The sequence below is a fragment of the Montipora capricornis genome, chromosome 2 (genome assembly GCF_036669925.1).
Source record: "Montipora capricornis isolate CH-2021 chromosome 2, ASM3666992v2, whole genome shotgun sequence".
Lineage (NCBI taxonomy): Eukaryota > Metazoa > Cnidaria > Anthozoa > Scleractinia > Acroporidae > Montipora > Montipora capricornis.
In genome coordinates this window covers 27,097,257-27,113,774 of record NC_090884.1, presented here as the reverse complement: position 1 = coordinate 27,113,774, position 16,518 = coordinate 27,097,257, and the positions used below count along the sequence as shown (strand labels likewise).

Sequence of the window (16,518 nt, the reverse complement as noted above, 5' to 3'; positions counted from 1 at the left end):
ATCGAACCAGTGATTTTATTGCATCGTGTTGAAGCGAAATAAGATGGACAGGAAAAACCTACAAAGAAGGACATTGAAAAGTCACTCTATCACGTTTTCAAAGAATTCCAGTTGGCGTCCAATGAACTTAAAATCACTAGGCTAATCCGCCGGAACATTTAGCTTGTCACATTATCTTGTAACATTGTTTCCAGCAACTTAAAATTGTTTGATAATTAATATATCGTTACCTAGAATGCCGACAAAAGAAGACTCCGTAGCATGTCCTGCACCGTTACTGGCCACACAAGAAACTTGGCCCGTGTCATTCATATTAATACCATTTATGGTAAGAGAGTTGCTCCTCGTGTTGATTAAAAAGCGTTGCGACGATATCACTAAGCGATCGTTCAAAAACCATGTGACGGAAGGAGGGGGGAATCCTTTACTGACTGGGCAGACAAGGCGGACGATCAACCCTTCAACGACCCGCAAGTCCTGGCCGATGGTAATTATGGCTTCTTCCATGCCTTGTACACCGATCACACGTCCGGAAGATGATTGAATTTCCGGCTTCTCGACACCTAAGGATGAAAGAAACAATTTCCTCTTATAGTGATAATTCGTCCAAGAAAACAAACAACAGGCCACTTATGAACTTGGACTGTGGTTTTTAACACAAAACAACTCTTAGTAATCAGACATGTCCAACTGCTGCTACCCTGGCTTGAATTCTTCGAATTGTAACTTTTAAGACATACTCCTAATTTTCCAACCCAGAGAAGCATGAAAGGTGTAATTGTCAACCTGACTGCAGTTTAAACCTTAAGTAGATCATTGAATCAGAACGATTCTCATTTGCGACTGTAAAGTAATCCCTTATTTGCTTTACTTTTGCAGTTACGCATCGTGAACCAATCAAATGCCAAAAAAGAAAAAAATAACCACGTGCCATCATGGCTTTCCGATATTCAATGTTCTTTTGTATTAAAATTATAACATCCAGAAAACAGGACTAAGTTGAGAAATATAATCTAAAAATACTCTAGTAGTGTCAGATATATCCCGTTTGCCAATTTATTAAGAAATCAGGCTCTATTTTTTACCTCGCACTCTCTAGCCTGCGTAGCTGGTGGTATTGTGGCGCGCGGAAAAAAAGGGCTGGTGGCGGTATTGTGGGTACGCCGAAGCCGCTGAAAGCGAGCAGCAAGCGTGTCTACAATACCGCCAGCTACGCACTTTCTAGAAAACTCTGATATAAGGGAAAGCCCCCCTTCCCCCACACCCCTCCCCCCCTCCACCTTCGTAGGAAAGATGCTAAGGTTGGGACGCATAGCAGTAGCAACTATGATGATCACGTTTTTGATGTTTCAGCCGTTCAGCAAATTTAAGGGCAACATTATTGTTCAAGTGTTGGTTTAACTAAAACCTCGCAACAACTCTATCAAATCGTTCGATTGCGGTCGATCAAGTGTGAACGTACGTGGACATACTCACCGATGACTCGTAACTTGCTGGTGAAACTGAAAATTCCAGCTCTGTTTGTCGCTTCACAGGTGATATCTCCAGAGTCATCGTCTGTTGCGTTCCTTATTTCTAGCCTGTCTTTATTGACTGATATATCTTTACCGTCTTTCTTCCATTTAATTGTCGGCGTAGGTAGCCCAGATGTACGACATGTGATGATAACATTTCCACCAGCTAGCATCGTGACTTGGTCGCCTATTGTCGCTTCAAGTAATTCGTTTATTTTCAGAAGTGTTAATTTCCGTTCGGAGTGAAAAATTCTTGGAGGGTCGGGACCTATAAGCAAAGTAATAAAAACATCTGGAAACACAAGATAGCGCATTATTTAAAAGAAAACTCCCGGTGCAAGTTGAATGACGTTGCTCTTCAATGAGTCAAAGGCGAAAGCGATTGGTGGATCATATAATTGGAGGCTCGGAATTTATCCGAGCTCTGGATGGGATGATCACGGAAGGTCGTGCCTTGAAATCCTATCTGGAACTCGGATTGATTCCGAATCTCCAGTGGATGCAATTTCAAAAATGTGTTGATATAATTCTCACTTGGTGGTGGTGGCTGGCGCATCTCTCATATGCTTTAAGGTGACTGTGACGTGTCCCATGTCCATTGGACATGTCGCGGGGGACAAAATCACCCCCAAATTGGTGTTGCACAACTTTAAAAATATCAGTTCACCTGAGGGGACATGTCAATGCAACATATCCATGAAGCATGTACCCGAAACATTTTCACATGCGTGCACATGTTGTGATTTTGTCCCTGCTACACGCCCCTGCTACCTGTCGCCTCAATGGGCACTACACAAGTTTTTTGTCGCTGCAACATGTGACTGCAAAATGTCCCTGCAACACGACCCCTCTTGTCTCAGCACCTGTAAATGAAATCATTGTTTCCCCTGGGGTTTCATCAAGTTTTTGTAAACAGAAGGTAATGGCTTCCGTTCATTCACTGCATTCTTTTTTTCGTTTTTTTTTGCAGAGTGCCACGATTCCAGGAAAATTATTTTGTGCCAATTGTGAACATTCTTTTCCATAAATCTGAACATGTCATGGTCCGTGGTTTCGGCGTGGTCTTTCATTGTCTATTCTCTATTGTTGCGTGTGCTGTGTTTTTTAAAGACTTTTTTATCGATCTGTAACCAATTTTTTTAAATCAGATCAGATGTAACGTTTTTTAACACATGATATTCCATTTTAATGGTAAGCACTTCCTGCAGACCCACGGTACTGCAATAGGTACAAAAATGGCAGTAGCCCTCTCAGTCATTTTTATGGCCCATATAGAGAAACAACTACTCCCTTCTAGCCCTCACAAACAAACCTATCATCTGGAAAAGTTCATTGATGACATTTTCTCAGTGTGGATTTCAAGCAAACAAGAATTCAGCAATTTCGTTGATTTTGCTAACCGATCCCATGCCACAATCAAATTCAAATCCGAAATGTCATCTGAACACGCTGTTTTCTTTCTAGATACCGAAGCTATCAAAGGACCCTGTTTTGCGTCGAACAAAGTACTCGATGTTCAAACACACTTCAAAGCTACAGAAACGTTCCAATACACGCAACTCTCTTTGTGCCACCCTCTCAGCATGAAAAAGGGTTTTATTAAAGGAGAGACACTGCACTTGTTACGAACGAACTCAATTAAAGAGAGATTCGAGTCAAACAAACGGGATTTCAAATTCTGCCTACTCGAACGAGGCTACACACAAGAGCTTGTTAACAAAATACAAGCCGAAGTCGAATTCTCATCACGTGAAATAAGGCTTTCAAATACAAACCAAAGATATCCAAAAACATTCTCCTCTTCGTCACCACCTACAACCCAGGTGTGAGAGATCACTTACAACCCAAACCTTGCACGAATTTTTCGGGATGTCCCCACTGTCGCTTACAGGAAGGACAAATCACTCAAAGACCTTTTGGTCAGAGCTAAGATCCCTCGTCAACCTTAAAAAGCTAGCAAACCCTAGTTTTTAGCGACATACAGGCATTCTCTTACAGTCGCATTTTAGAAAGACAATCACGGTTCTCAAATAAAAAGGTTTTTCAGCCTAGAGCTCTACTTCTTTCGCGTTTTTAAAAAAAGGAAAAGGAGTTATCGGCGGTAAAGAGGGTGATAAAATATTACAACCATCATTACAACCAAACACAAATAAACTGTATGCCAGACAAAAGTGATGTGATTATCATTATTATCAATACACAATGCCAAATCATACGAATTCACTTCATAAGAAGAAAATGTCAAAAAGAGATGTAGCATGAAACTGTGGTAGGGAAAGTTGTTGCTACAATACGATCAGCTAAAAAATAAAAACAAAAAGCGAGAAAAAAAAAATAGCAAAAAAACTCATCCACAGAAATTTGCACCAACTCTGGCATTGAAATGGTATCCTCATTATCTCATTGGCCGTGCAAAGTTGTTTCATATCTCTTCAGCCAATCAGAATCAGGGCGGCAAATACATTTTAGCCCAGGCATTTCCCATTTGGCCCGCAAAAGGCGCGTTTTACAAAGGGCAGTTTGTCATTTGGCAGCGCGTATTGATAACAGTGATGATGATGATGACGACGGCCACTTTTCAGGGGACTGTAAACAGAATACCAAGTCGTTCATGTTTTAAAAAAAAAAACTTGGCGCTTGAGTGAGCATCAAATGGCAGGCTGAAGCCTTTCACTGTCATTTTTTTCTTTAGAGTGCTTGCTCCATAATTGTGGATGGCAGATAAGAAACTGGTCTTAGATTATTAAATCAGCTCAACGTCTACCGTTTACCGCAAAAAGCAAAGGTTAATCGGTATCTCCGTTGTCTTGCATGTAAAAGCTCTTTATAATTTTGTCTCATTCTCATCATTGTCGACATCGCTGTCCCTCATACGACGAGTAGAAGAGACAGTCTGATAACCAGGTCACATATTTAAAGATTAAGGTGAATACTAATACCGTGACTTACGCAAAACATCAATGGTTGACGACTCAGAATCCTGGCCGACATTATTAACTGCAACGCACTTGTAAATCCCCGAGTCCTCTTCTCCGGGGTCGCTGAGTGTTAAAGTCGAATTATCTTCACTCAATGACACGGCGTCCTTGAAATCAGAATTCTTTCCTTGAATTTCCCAGCTTAAAGTCGGTGATGGGTCCATTGAGGCTTCACAGCGCACTTTTACCAGGGTCTCGGAGATGACTGTTAGTTTTGTTCCAACGAGTATATCGATCTCAGTTGTTTCCTCGTCTGTGATTCGAATCTCCTCCGTGCCAGATTTTATATTAGGAGGTGCCAAATCTATTGGTGCCAAATTTGGAAAAAAAAAAGCATTAATGTCTTAAATGGATGCCAACCGTGTACGTGGACTCTATTGGAAATTTTCTATGAAGATCCATAGGTCCTCGCGGTAAATTTCACGGTTATTCGGTGAGTGTACATTGGATACGAGTTGGCTGTGACAAATCTCACATCCAAGAAGTGCATCCAACAAGTGCGAATGGAATTATTTTTCACTTAACTCTGAACTGAAGAACATAAGAAACGATCGTGCGTTGTTTCTGTTCAACAAAACGTCCAGTGCAATCAATTTTCACATGAGGTCATAAGGTATATTTGACAATTAGTATATACTAAAGCAGTGGATAGCGTTGAACACGCTACTCAAACTCCGCATATCCTTTGCTATTCACCTCCGAGCACCTCGCGTGGGATTTGCGCTCGAAAATAATGTAATCGTTGAGGGAAGAAATAAAATCATCTTTTTGTGCTAATATGTATTATCTCACTGTTTTAGTATATACTAAAACAACTATTTGCCTCAGTGTCGGTGGCTATAGTGGTAGTTATAATCCATCCATTACTTTTCGGGCGATTTTATTGGCTAATTTAAGTCATGTGGTGCAAACTCACACGCAATAACCCCCGCTTGTGTGGATATTTGCCCTGCGAAGTGCTGCAGTGATCATTTCCGTTGAAAAGAAACAAAGCCGGCGGAAAACAGGCAGCAGAAGAGTTTTCATTTTACATGGAAGAAAAACAAACTCATTTTCTTGAGTCGAGTGGTAGTGACATTAAAAAGCTGGTCGCAAATGCTGTTCCCGGCGGAAAGTACAAAAAAGTCAACAAAAATGCTGCCAACGTTCTTGAAGCCTTGGGGATGAAGGTGAAGAAGGTTATGATCACACTTTAGAGATGTAATCCCAGGTGAATTGAATCAAAGTTAATGCCAGCCGTTCAACGAAGAGAAAAATTCCAGCCGCCTTTGAAAACACTGTCATCCAGACTTTGCACATTCTGTCGTTCATGGTTGAACTAAATTTCTTAATCAGTAAGCAAAAAAGCGCCTTGTTTTCGAGTTTTCGACTCGCAGTGACAATTAAAATGATTTGATTTTATTTCCAAGACCGACACGCTTTAATTTCTTTCTAGTCAAATTTTGAACAGTTCATCAAAGACATACGAAGCATTGCCATCACACTCAACACTAGCTATTTGCAAGCGGTTATTTTCCAAGATATGAAAATTAGTGGAAGGGTTATGAAATAAATACACCCCTTTCTGACTTGTTGGTATGTTAGCTGATAATGTCCTTGGCTGAGAGATTGCCCTCAAAATTTCATATTTGCCTTTGAAGCTTCACTTCTCGGCCAAATAATCATTTTTCAGACATCTCTCAGCCGCGGACATTATCAGGCTACATACCAGCCGCCAGAAGAGGTTTACTTACTAAATATTTACCTCTCGCGAAATATCCACCACTAGCCACCTCCACTTCGGTGAATAGTTGTTGATTATTCCATTAGCGTGCATTGGATATGAGATGGTAAACTGCTATCTGCATCTATTTATCTATCACCATCACCAGTCTCATATCCAAAAAGCGCGAATGGACTAACTTTTTTGTTAAATTTTCATTTAATTCTGAATGCTTGGACATTTAGAAATTAAATCCAATCAGTTTTCAGCTTGACAACACTTGTCTTGACGCAAGCAGTTTCCATAATAGATCATACGGTAAATGAGCTGATAACCAAGACTGAACGCTGGCTAGCACCGTAATTAACCGCGATTGAAGATTTAATAAAGCGTTTATAGTTGGCGCTCAACATGCTCGAGCAATACAGCAATGATAGCTTATAGGTCAAAAGGAGAATAAAAACCAAGCAAACTGATAAGACGATACCAAAGACATCATTCAATTTCAGACACCTTTGACGTAGACATTTGACTCCGCATTATCCCTGCCTCTACTCGTTCTTGCAGTGCAGGTGTACGGTAAAGCGTATCGCCCGTCGATGTCGCTTATGACCAGATCATTTCCAGTTTTAACAGCCTTTCCAACAGCCACAGCTTTGCCTCGGCTTGTCCAGTACACCATTGCATCATCAGCGCCTTCAACAGGGCAGCGGATGACCAAAGTTGCACCGCGGTAAACTGTGACGTCAGCTCCTATAGTGATCTCTGCTGCTTTCTCGTTGGGTCCAAACTCGAAGGAGCCTTTGGCCTTAAGAATTGTCGGTAGGAATGGAACTACGAAAAAAAGACACCTTAAAATTGAATCATGATTATCCTCAGGAGGAAGTGGGATGCCCATTAGACCTTGCTGGATCTTAAAGAACAAGGTTGATTGAGACAACAATCTACGTTGTTTTCGGGTGTCCCACCCGAGTTGATTAATCATAGGAGTAACATGGCTTAATCTACAATAGCCATGTAAGACAAATCTAGCTACTCTATGTTGGACCATTTTAATCTTGTTAATATTACGTTTAGTATAAGGGTTCCATGCAAAACTGGTATGTTCTAACTGCGGGCGGACAAAAGTAGCATAGGATTTCGACTTCACATCTATAGTGCAGTCACCCACTATTCTTTTTAGAAGGCCCAGTGTTCCATTGGCTTTGCTACATAGGAGGTCTCAATGTGGGTTTCAATTGAGCTTTTGGTTTAAAGTGATGCCTAAATATTTGGTAAAGGTTACTCTGGAGATGGCCTGGCCATTCGTTAAGTAATCATGACAAAAAGGAACAGTTTTGCTAATTATCCTAAGTAATAGCATTTAGTGATATTAAAGCTCAGTTGCCAAAGGTCTGCTTATTTGCATAAATTATCAAAGTTTCACAGTGAATGGAAAGGGCCTCTCTTCATCCAGGGGTTTTGATGTTAATTCTCAGTAAATTAACGACTAAATGAAAGCCATAGTAGCTGCCTTTAAAGTTACTAAACTCACCAACTATTTTAGCTGTAAATAAAGCATCTGTTTCCCCTTCATCGTTGGAAGCTCTGCACGTATAGCTTCCTTCGTTGAAACGACCCAATTTACGAATTTGCAACGAACCAGAAATAGCTGCAACATCACCAATAAACCTGTCGCTCACTTGGAACCCATTCTTCAACCACTCAATCTTGGTGCTACCAGACGTTGAATTCGCTCTACAAGCCACCGTTATTTCCGTGTTTTTCACGGCGAATACAGTGCAACCAACATCCACTAAGAGCTTGCCTGGTGTCCGGAGAACGAATTTCTTCTGCTCGCTCAATATGATGTCAGGGCCTGTAGTACATGAACAAGTTTCTTTCAGGAGGTTTATCAATGAGTGTCAAATTCCGTCAAAGTTTTGATGGTCTCACTACACTGGCTTTGTATTTGACTCTAAAAAATCGCACCCTACACTTTCATCACCAATGACGGAAAAGCAAAATCAAGACGAAGCCGTCGTCTCAGATCCGTTTAATTAAATTCTTAGGGATCGATAACGTTTTAGTTATCAAAAAATAGTAGTAGTTGACAAAAAAGAGAAAAAATACTTTAGTTGTCGATAACAAAACGGCCGACAACTCCCTTTCTCCCGAGTATGAGCAAGTTATCGATAACTTAAGTCTATTTTGGAACGACGCAAACGATTTTTAAAGTCAGCGGTTCTACTTTTCTTGTCGCTATTTTCCGAGGCTCCCGCAAAACGTACCGGTTAACGACAACTAAACTTTTCGTCTGTGAAAACGCATTTCCTAACATTAACAGTTGTCGATTTAATTAAGTTGACGAGTGTAAACAGCCGTCGATAACAACTTGCCTCGTCTGTGCAGGGCCTTAAGGTCGCTAAATCGATGAAAACTCACTCAACATGAGTTTAAAATTAGCGAGCGTAAATTAACGAGTAAAAGGGCTAACATTATTGAATCTTCAGCCATTAACTGATGCACAATTAGTTCTTACCTGAAAATGGTTAAATTCTGCTACCAAATTAACACCGACCAAGCCGGTTTAAATACATGTGGTTTAAGTCAACCCGCGAGTTTTATAAAAACCTGTGTAAATTCATGTGACCACGCTGTTTATTCCCGCAAAGTTGGTGCAACGCTTGGCCTTGCGTTCGGTGCGTGTAAACGGCTGAAGACTGTTGATGCGCCGACTTCAGCCAAATCATTAAATTTTTCTTTCGGCTCGCTTACAAAGAATACGCTTATCCCGCGACTTGGATGTGAAATAGTTCAAGTAGTAATTATATATAAGGGCTTGGACAAACGGGTAATGTTTGGCGACCAAAACGTTTACCGTTTGGCCACCTTGCTTGGTGCTGTTTAATCGTGTTTGATAAAATTTGAAGACCATCAAACATTTGATCAAACAACTAAAACATTTATTCTGTTCTCGTGTTTGATGGGCGAAGTTCTGTTCGTTTGGACAGCTGTATTAAACATATTTGGTTCGCCCATGCGTACCACACTTGCTCAGCCGCTTGTATTCACGTGTCGTTTACGTATTTGTCACCCATAATTCTTTTCTTGTGGAGTTTGATCTGAGTTAGATCAAACATGTTTTAACCGTTTGGTCACTCACTTTAACATCAGCATGTTTGGTCACCAAACTATGTTTGATGTTGTTTGGTCGCCAAACATTTCCTGTTTGGCTAGGCCCTAACGGTTCTTCAAAAAGGGACCGGCAACGCGCCAAAACAATTATATTATTAGTTTAATTAGAGAAAAAAAGCGTGCTGCACGTTAGGCACGCCTTTGTTTGCGAAGTCAGCTAAGAAACGACGTGAACTAACGAAATGCAATGATTAGACGAGCGCGTCATATCATTCGTGTATTTCAGTCTCTATCTTAACTTCGAAAGCCTTCGAACCAACCATGGGATACCTTTCCCATAGTTTGCACCGTGCGCGCGATGAAATAAACGCGAAATACTTCCGATAGTGTAAAGTTATACTTTGAAGCCGTCTCCGTTGTTTAAGCTCCCAAGTTTCGGAAAAGCTCACGAAAAAAAAATTTAGAAATTGGACACGTCTTTTCGGGTGTCTTTTTTTTTTAACGCCTTGCTATAAGAAAACTAACTTGTTAGACGTTGTTGCTTGCTCCTCTCCTTTCACTTTTCTCGCTTAACGGTTTTTTTTTTTCATACCTTGCTCGACGTAGATTAATTCCTGTAATTACTTTAATTGGATTTGCGCGTGTTTCTCACGCTATGAATCTAAACTTTGATTTCATCTTAGGTCGGAACTGGCTATAAAACAAATTATTGATAAAACTCTGAGTAAAGGAGGTGTTTACTGATGTCAGATGAAATTTCTTCTCCTCTTTCTCAAACTAAAATGACTATTAAGTCAGGGTACCTTTCCAACGCTAAATTTCATTTAGGCCCGTTTTAAAAGTCGCATTTTACATGTGCCGAATCTAATGCAAATGAGAAAAATCTCTTATTTTCGCTCATTTGCATTAGATTCGGCACATGTAAAATGCGACGTTGAAAACGGGCCTAAAAGAATAACATGTGACCATACCTTTTCCATTTACATTGCCACTTCCTGCTTCATCACTCAGATAATCTGAAACACAGTACAACAGAGAAGTTAAAACTTATAATCCTATAATCTTGTTCTCTTTTTCGTCGAAGGAAGCTTAATGCTCAACTTACTGTTGATGTTCAAATCAATTGAGTGTTCATTCAGTTTGTCTGGATATTGACGAAAGCATGATGGAAACTAAATACAGGATGGAAACCAAGACCCGCTACGAACGTTTTTGTGTGTGGGTGGAACAACGTCGCGGCATGCTTCTCTAGTTAGTCTAAAAACCGCATTTTGTGCGTCAGAGAGTAGACATCGAAGAAGAGGTAGGCAATGACACCAACCACAGAGCAAGTGTGATTATTCGCGGAGTACTTTCACGTGGATCAAGCATGGATTGTCAATAGGCCACTTTTGATATATTAAAATTTTTGCTCGAAAGAGAAGTTTAGATGACAAAGACAAAGGAAAGTGGATGATATGCTAATATCTCAATTTCATATCCATTGCAATTCTACTGTTTTTGTCCTCTCTGTCTCACAATCAAGCTGAATATTGATATTTCGAAAATGGCTCATTAAACACCTAAGTGAATCCGAAAACCAGCGATTTAAAACAAATATTACCTTCTAAAGCATCTCGTCTCTCTCGTATCTCATCATTATCATCCAAAATGTTGAGTAATGTTGAAAAAGAATCGGGATGAGGCGTCTGGAAAAATAAGAGAAGGTGTTAATCAAAGTGATAGAGTGTTTCTCTCTTACGTACCACAGAAACAATTTCATGCCACACACGTTTTCCCGTAGAATAGACTGATTGAAACGGTACAACACCACTGTAGAACAATTTTTTTTTTAAAAAAACGTGAAAAGGGCAAGATTACAAGAGGGCCACTAGGGAGAATACTTTTATAGTAATAGGTGTTACCCTCTTTAAATAAAGGTTATTATTATTATTATTATTATTAGTGTTGCATGGCTTCCTTTCTGCTGCCCTTAGGTCCCCAGTCCACTGAACTTCGTGAATGCCCGTGAATGCCCGAAAATTATATGTAGCATTAAAAAAAAAAACCCTGCCCGACGCATTTTAAAACTTTACATCAATTCATCTGGATAGTGGCACTTTTTGCCAACACTACGATATTTTGTTCCGTAAAGGAATAACATGTTGCTATCTAACAGAACTGACCGGCCAGACCGGGTATTTGGAAACGCCTTCAAATTAACACACTTCGAGGATGATATATACTCCTCCAGAAGAATGCGAGGGGTTATCATGCAAGTGTTCCTTCAAATTGTTGCATTTTCTTTGCAAACTGACGGGTTTGGTCGCTCTGAGAGTTTAAAACTCACAGCTGATACTATTGCTAACACTATTGTGCATACATTTTTATACTTTTTCTTACGTTTAGAAACTAAGTCAATTTCGAGAAAATTGTTTACTAAAGTACCAACAAAAATGTTGCTCCAAAGAGTTCATCGACTTTTCTATTTATGATCAGGAGTTAAGCAAATTTAAACAAGACGCAAACTGAGACCTGGAAGGTCTCAGTTTGCAGCTTAGCATTTATTAAGGGCGTTGACTTAAGCCTTTAACACTATAATCTTGACCATTAATTAGAAGGAAAACAAAGCCATGTTTGTTAATAATCACGTAAAAATTGTTTCAAAACTCTTTGGAGTCATAGTAAGGTTTTTTACACATCACCAGAATGGGCCGGTTCCTTCAAAAAAGACTGAGTCCCCTCTTGGGTTGGCATTCGAAACGAAACGTTAAGGTCACGAAAGTCCTTAATTCAGGCGGCAAATTAACTTTATTTATTTAATCCTAAAGATATTTAGCACATTTGAATAACCATATTTCAGGTAAATGAAAAATATTCCAATCAGTTCACCAAACCTTAGTAAAGTATTGTAGCTGTTTGGATGCATTTTCTGGACTACAGTAGACGCCATGCAGTGGCATATTTACCTAACTGTGAACGCCTGTAGGACCGAGTTCCATAATTTTCAGAAAAAAAAACATCTTAGCACTACTTTAAGGAGTTATTTATTTGTTTTTCAATTATTTATTTTTGGCACCATGGAAAGTGAATTAAACGAAATATTCACAACGGTTTGGGAATGTAAACAAAGCAATAGGATATTTTTTAATTTTCAAGAGTTAGGGTTAGTTATAATTAGTGGGCTCTGCAGCTCATTCTCGAACAGATTATAGATGTTTTTTACACGCGAACCTCTTAAATTCCAACAGATTCACACTCAGTAGATTTGCTTATATATATATTTTTTTTGCATGCAAATTAAATAAGATCTTAAAATAGTATTGTCATGCGTTGTGCTGTGTTATCGTTATCCATTCGAATTCCTTTGCACAGGCTGTTGTAAAACTCACATTACGTGAACAATACCCGTAAAGGCAAGAAAATGCACAGACGTCCCATTTCGTATCGATTCAGTTCTCCCGGCGAAGAACTTCATCACGCAGAAGAAGCCGACAAAACAAATTTCAAATTTATGTTACGCGACTTTAAAGACATTTTAATATTGTGGCAAAAGATCGCTGTCTGTAGGTTTAAGGTTACAATGCAAGACTGAGAAAAATGTCTTCCTTACCTCACAGAAAATTGCTAATAGTTCAAAAACTGACTATCTTCTAATCACTACACAAAATACAGCATGGCATCCTAACAATCCTTTCTTACAGAAAAATACTTTGCTAAATAATCATTATAGTCTCTTTGTGTTTGAATAATCATGATCATTTACCGTCTCATCAATCAGTTGATTAATAACCCAGCGTATTCACGACAGAGAAATGACAAAAATGGCTGGGCAGTTCTTCCCATTTTACGGCACAGCGTAGTTTTCAGTCTGAGAAGTAAACATCTTTTGCTGTAACCTCTATTTTGCAACTTTAAAGCTAGCAGCTAAAATTGAAATTACACACGTTTTTGTTTTCTTTTTCTTTTCGTTACTCCGAGAAAATACAACAACCATGTAATAGGTATTTAGGAAAGACATTAAAAAAACCTTCAAAGTTTTCAGTTATTCCGGAGGAAAATGGCAAAAGAATCCGGCGTTAAATCATCAACTGCGGAGAACGTGCAACAGAACTGACTTCTACAGAACGAGCGCTAAAACGAACGTTAATGCCTACCGCTCAGTGATAAGTTCCACAACGACCAATCTCATTGCGTGAGTTTACGGATAATCGCTGCCGTGGGCATTGTCAAGGGATTTGTCCGTCCCAGGTACAGAGCCATTCCGATCAAACTGATCTATGTCACAGGTCTCTTCAATGAAGTGGTTTATGTGGGAAAAAAGTCCGTGACATTGAGTATTTCTGGCCCAACAACTTAACAAGGCACTAAGGCCGAGTTACAACGGCACATCAGCTTGCAGACAAATTTAGTCAGTATACTTTTCTCTCGGCAAATGTAAATCCTTTCGCAACGACAGATAAGTCGTACGTGCAAAACGAAACTGATGCCCCTTTCGCTTAGGATATCCCCTTACTTTTCGATGTTCTTATATAATAAAAGTGACTTTCTCAGACATAAAAAGCCAAAAATAAGAGCAAGCATTTATAAATTTTTGTTGGTATTTCTTAAAAAAAAAAACCTTTAGACTTATAAAACTGGTTCGAAAACAATGTGTCATCGATTTATCACTGGAGCTGATTGTAATTACAACACAAACATCTCCTATATATCAGTTTATTTCTACAAGGAAAACAAAGATAACATCTACATACATTTCGTGTCAGTAAAAAAACTTCAAGCTTTGGCGGGTTAAATCTAGGCTATTGTGTCTGTTGTGCTTTTTTAGTATCTCCTTTGCAACGAACTATTTATTGAGAGGATGCCATCGTGGAGTTGGCAGTTATTATCAAGTCGTTTCCTTCCTCGATAGCTCGGAGCAAATCAGTGATCTCGAGGTTTCAGTTCTTTGTTCAGATATGCGATACAAATATTCAGTCTTCAGTTCGACCTGTCACAAAATTGCTTAAGCCAGACATATCTGTGTATCAGAGATATTCGCTAATAGCCACATGGTATGTTCTCGAATCACGATGGCAAGTAACTGGAATAACAATAAGGCTATAGAAGGAGAAACGAATCAACTTCAGTTTACCTCTTGTTGTCTTGCGTTTGAAGCATTAACAAAGAGAATTGTAAAGATGCCCCCATAAAGGACTCTGATGACAAAAAAATGATCAAAAGCGGTTAGTGTTAGAATACAGAACACTGCTCTCAACACCGATTACTATATACCCGCCGAAAAGATACAATGATAAATTTTAAAGTTCACGGCCCTGTCTTGAACCAATGCGTTCAAGTTCTGAAATTCTTGTATGACGAACCACGCCGTCCTTACCTTGGCCAATGCAGGGTCTTCCTCGATGATTCTCTCATGTTCGTACAAACCAATGCGCGGAAACGAAGTCAGGATTGTGATTCATACGCGGAGATGCCCCGCGGAATTTTGCGAAAGTTGTGGAATTTTTGTTCCGAAAGCTGTCAGAGGGATTTCCTGTAAAATGTCAAGGAGAAAATCATACCACGAAGATGGAAGGCTCTGAACGCATTATAAGGCTCTTCGCACACTTCGACAAAATGGCCATCGCTTCACATCACAACGCAAAACAGCTTTCAGTGATTTGATCCGTTAAACATTAAATTCTTGTCATTTGTGGTTGTGACGAACAGATTCCACCCAAGAAGTTGTAACACGATGCTTTGTTGCATAAACGGGTAGCCAACAGACTCGCCAGGCACAGTATTTCTTCGCAATATTCGACAGATTGTTAAGTGCTGCCAGAGAATAACGCTTTAATCTTCAACGTTACGACCCTTTGGTTAGAGTGATTTAGGTGAAATATTTTTTCAAGTTCAAGCGGGCGTTTGTGCTCAATTTGTCGGCTATATACATGTCAGAGGTCAAATAAATATCGGAATAGCACTACCGGCTCAGTTACACAGATCAGGGAAGAGTGTATCGTTTTTTTGCAACTGAACCCATAAAAACAACTGTTTTGACTAAAAGAAACTGGCTGCTTCGACACTTCGAGATAAGAGATTAATAGCCGAGAAATTCTTGTTCATTTATCAGTAACTATACTTCATAAAAACTGCTTAACGTATGCCGTAAATTAAACAGAAAAAAGCGCTTAATCAACTTTGAAAAATAAGCCACGGTATCTTTAGGTGAGTCGTAAACTTGTGTCATCAGCTGTATCCCACGAATACGGGCACCCCTCATCGCTCCTTCCGCTTGCCACATTCTCAGGAAGAGAACGCGGCGCACGGCTGCAACGATGCAGGGCACGTGTTGACTTCTAACTTTTGCAGGTCAACTGCCCAGGAGCATTCAAGGAGAGACTAAGGAGAATATAGTTCAAAAATCACTTAAACATAGCATTGTTAAACGTATTTTGGTATTTAAATGGTAGATATAGGCATATTTTTATCTCCTGAAAAAATTTCCTAAGGCTGAAAGTCTAGTGATCTGAAAATTATAGGGATCAGAACTTACCTTTTCGAAATTTCAGCAACAAAAAAGGCTTCCAAAAATTCTAGGTAACCTTTTTAGGGTAAAAAAATCCTAGCACAGGCAGGCAAGCAAGAAATTTTAGAACAAATGTTCCGAAAATTCTAGATCTCAAATCGTCTTCCGAACAGACATTTTCCGAAAATTGACGTTGGGTGCCCCTATCTTGTAACGCTAATTCGATTAGACCGTGAAGTGTTTTCTTGTCTTCCGGTGAATGTTTTTTTTTTTTTTTCAGTTTGGTTTAGGTGTGGCAAGGCGCGTCGAGGTTGGCAATGTATCGGTATTTCCGATTTTCTCAAGCCACCTCTGAAGCTCCTCTTACATTAGCTTCATAATACGAACCTAATACAACTGACAGGGATGGCGCAGTGGTGAGAGCACTCGCCTCCCACCAATGTGGCCCGGGTTCGATTCCCAGACTCGGCGTCATATGTGGGTTGAGTTTAATTTGTTGGTTCTCTACTCTGCACTGAGAGGTTTTCTCCGGGTACTCCGTTTTCCCCTCTCCTCAAAAACCAAAATTTGATTTGATTTGCGTTAACTTGTTAATTTCAGTTTATAGTGTCCCCGATTAGTGCTCTACGGCGCTAGAAGATTAGACACTTAAATAAAGTTCCTTTCTTTTCCTTTCATTCTAATTTATTTATTTATTTAACTTTTACTAATCAGAAAAAG

The 16,518-nt window shown here is 39.6% G+C and overlaps 1 protein-coding gene across 2 annotated transcripts in view; it reads right to left on the bottom strand.

Annotated features, from left to right (window-relative positions):
• LOC138039212 (hemicentin-1-like) overlaps window positions 1-15,514 on the bottom strand; it is a 78,267-nt gene extending 62,753 nt beyond the window's left edge. Inside the window, exons 1-9 of one of the 2 annotated variants that reach the window (XM_068885411.1) lie at window positions 14,668-15,514; window positions 14,425-14,488; window positions 10,915-10,999; window positions 10,283-10,327; window positions 7,729-8,052; window positions 6,708-7,028; window positions 4,464-4,796; window positions 1,477-1,782; window positions 231-563 (exon numbers count right to left, since the gene is read on the bottom strand). In XM_068885411.1, the coding sequence (XP_068741512.1) occupies window positions 231-563; window positions 1,477-1,782; window positions 4,464-4,796; window positions 6,708-7,028; window positions 7,729-8,052; window positions 10,283-10,327; window positions 10,915-10,999; window positions 14,425-14,488; window positions 14,668-14,705 (1,849 nt within the window). In that variant the 5' untranslated portion in view covers window positions 14,706-15,514. The remainder of the gene's footprint in view (window positions 1-230; window positions 564-1,476; window positions 1,783-4,463; window positions 4,797-6,707; window positions 7,029-7,728; window positions 8,053-10,282; window positions 10,328-10,914; window positions 11,000-14,424; window positions 14,489-14,667) is intronic. The other variant, XM_068885412.1, reaches the window with a different exon arrangement.
• Between the last annotated feature and the right edge of the window lie 1,004 nt (window positions 15,515-16,518).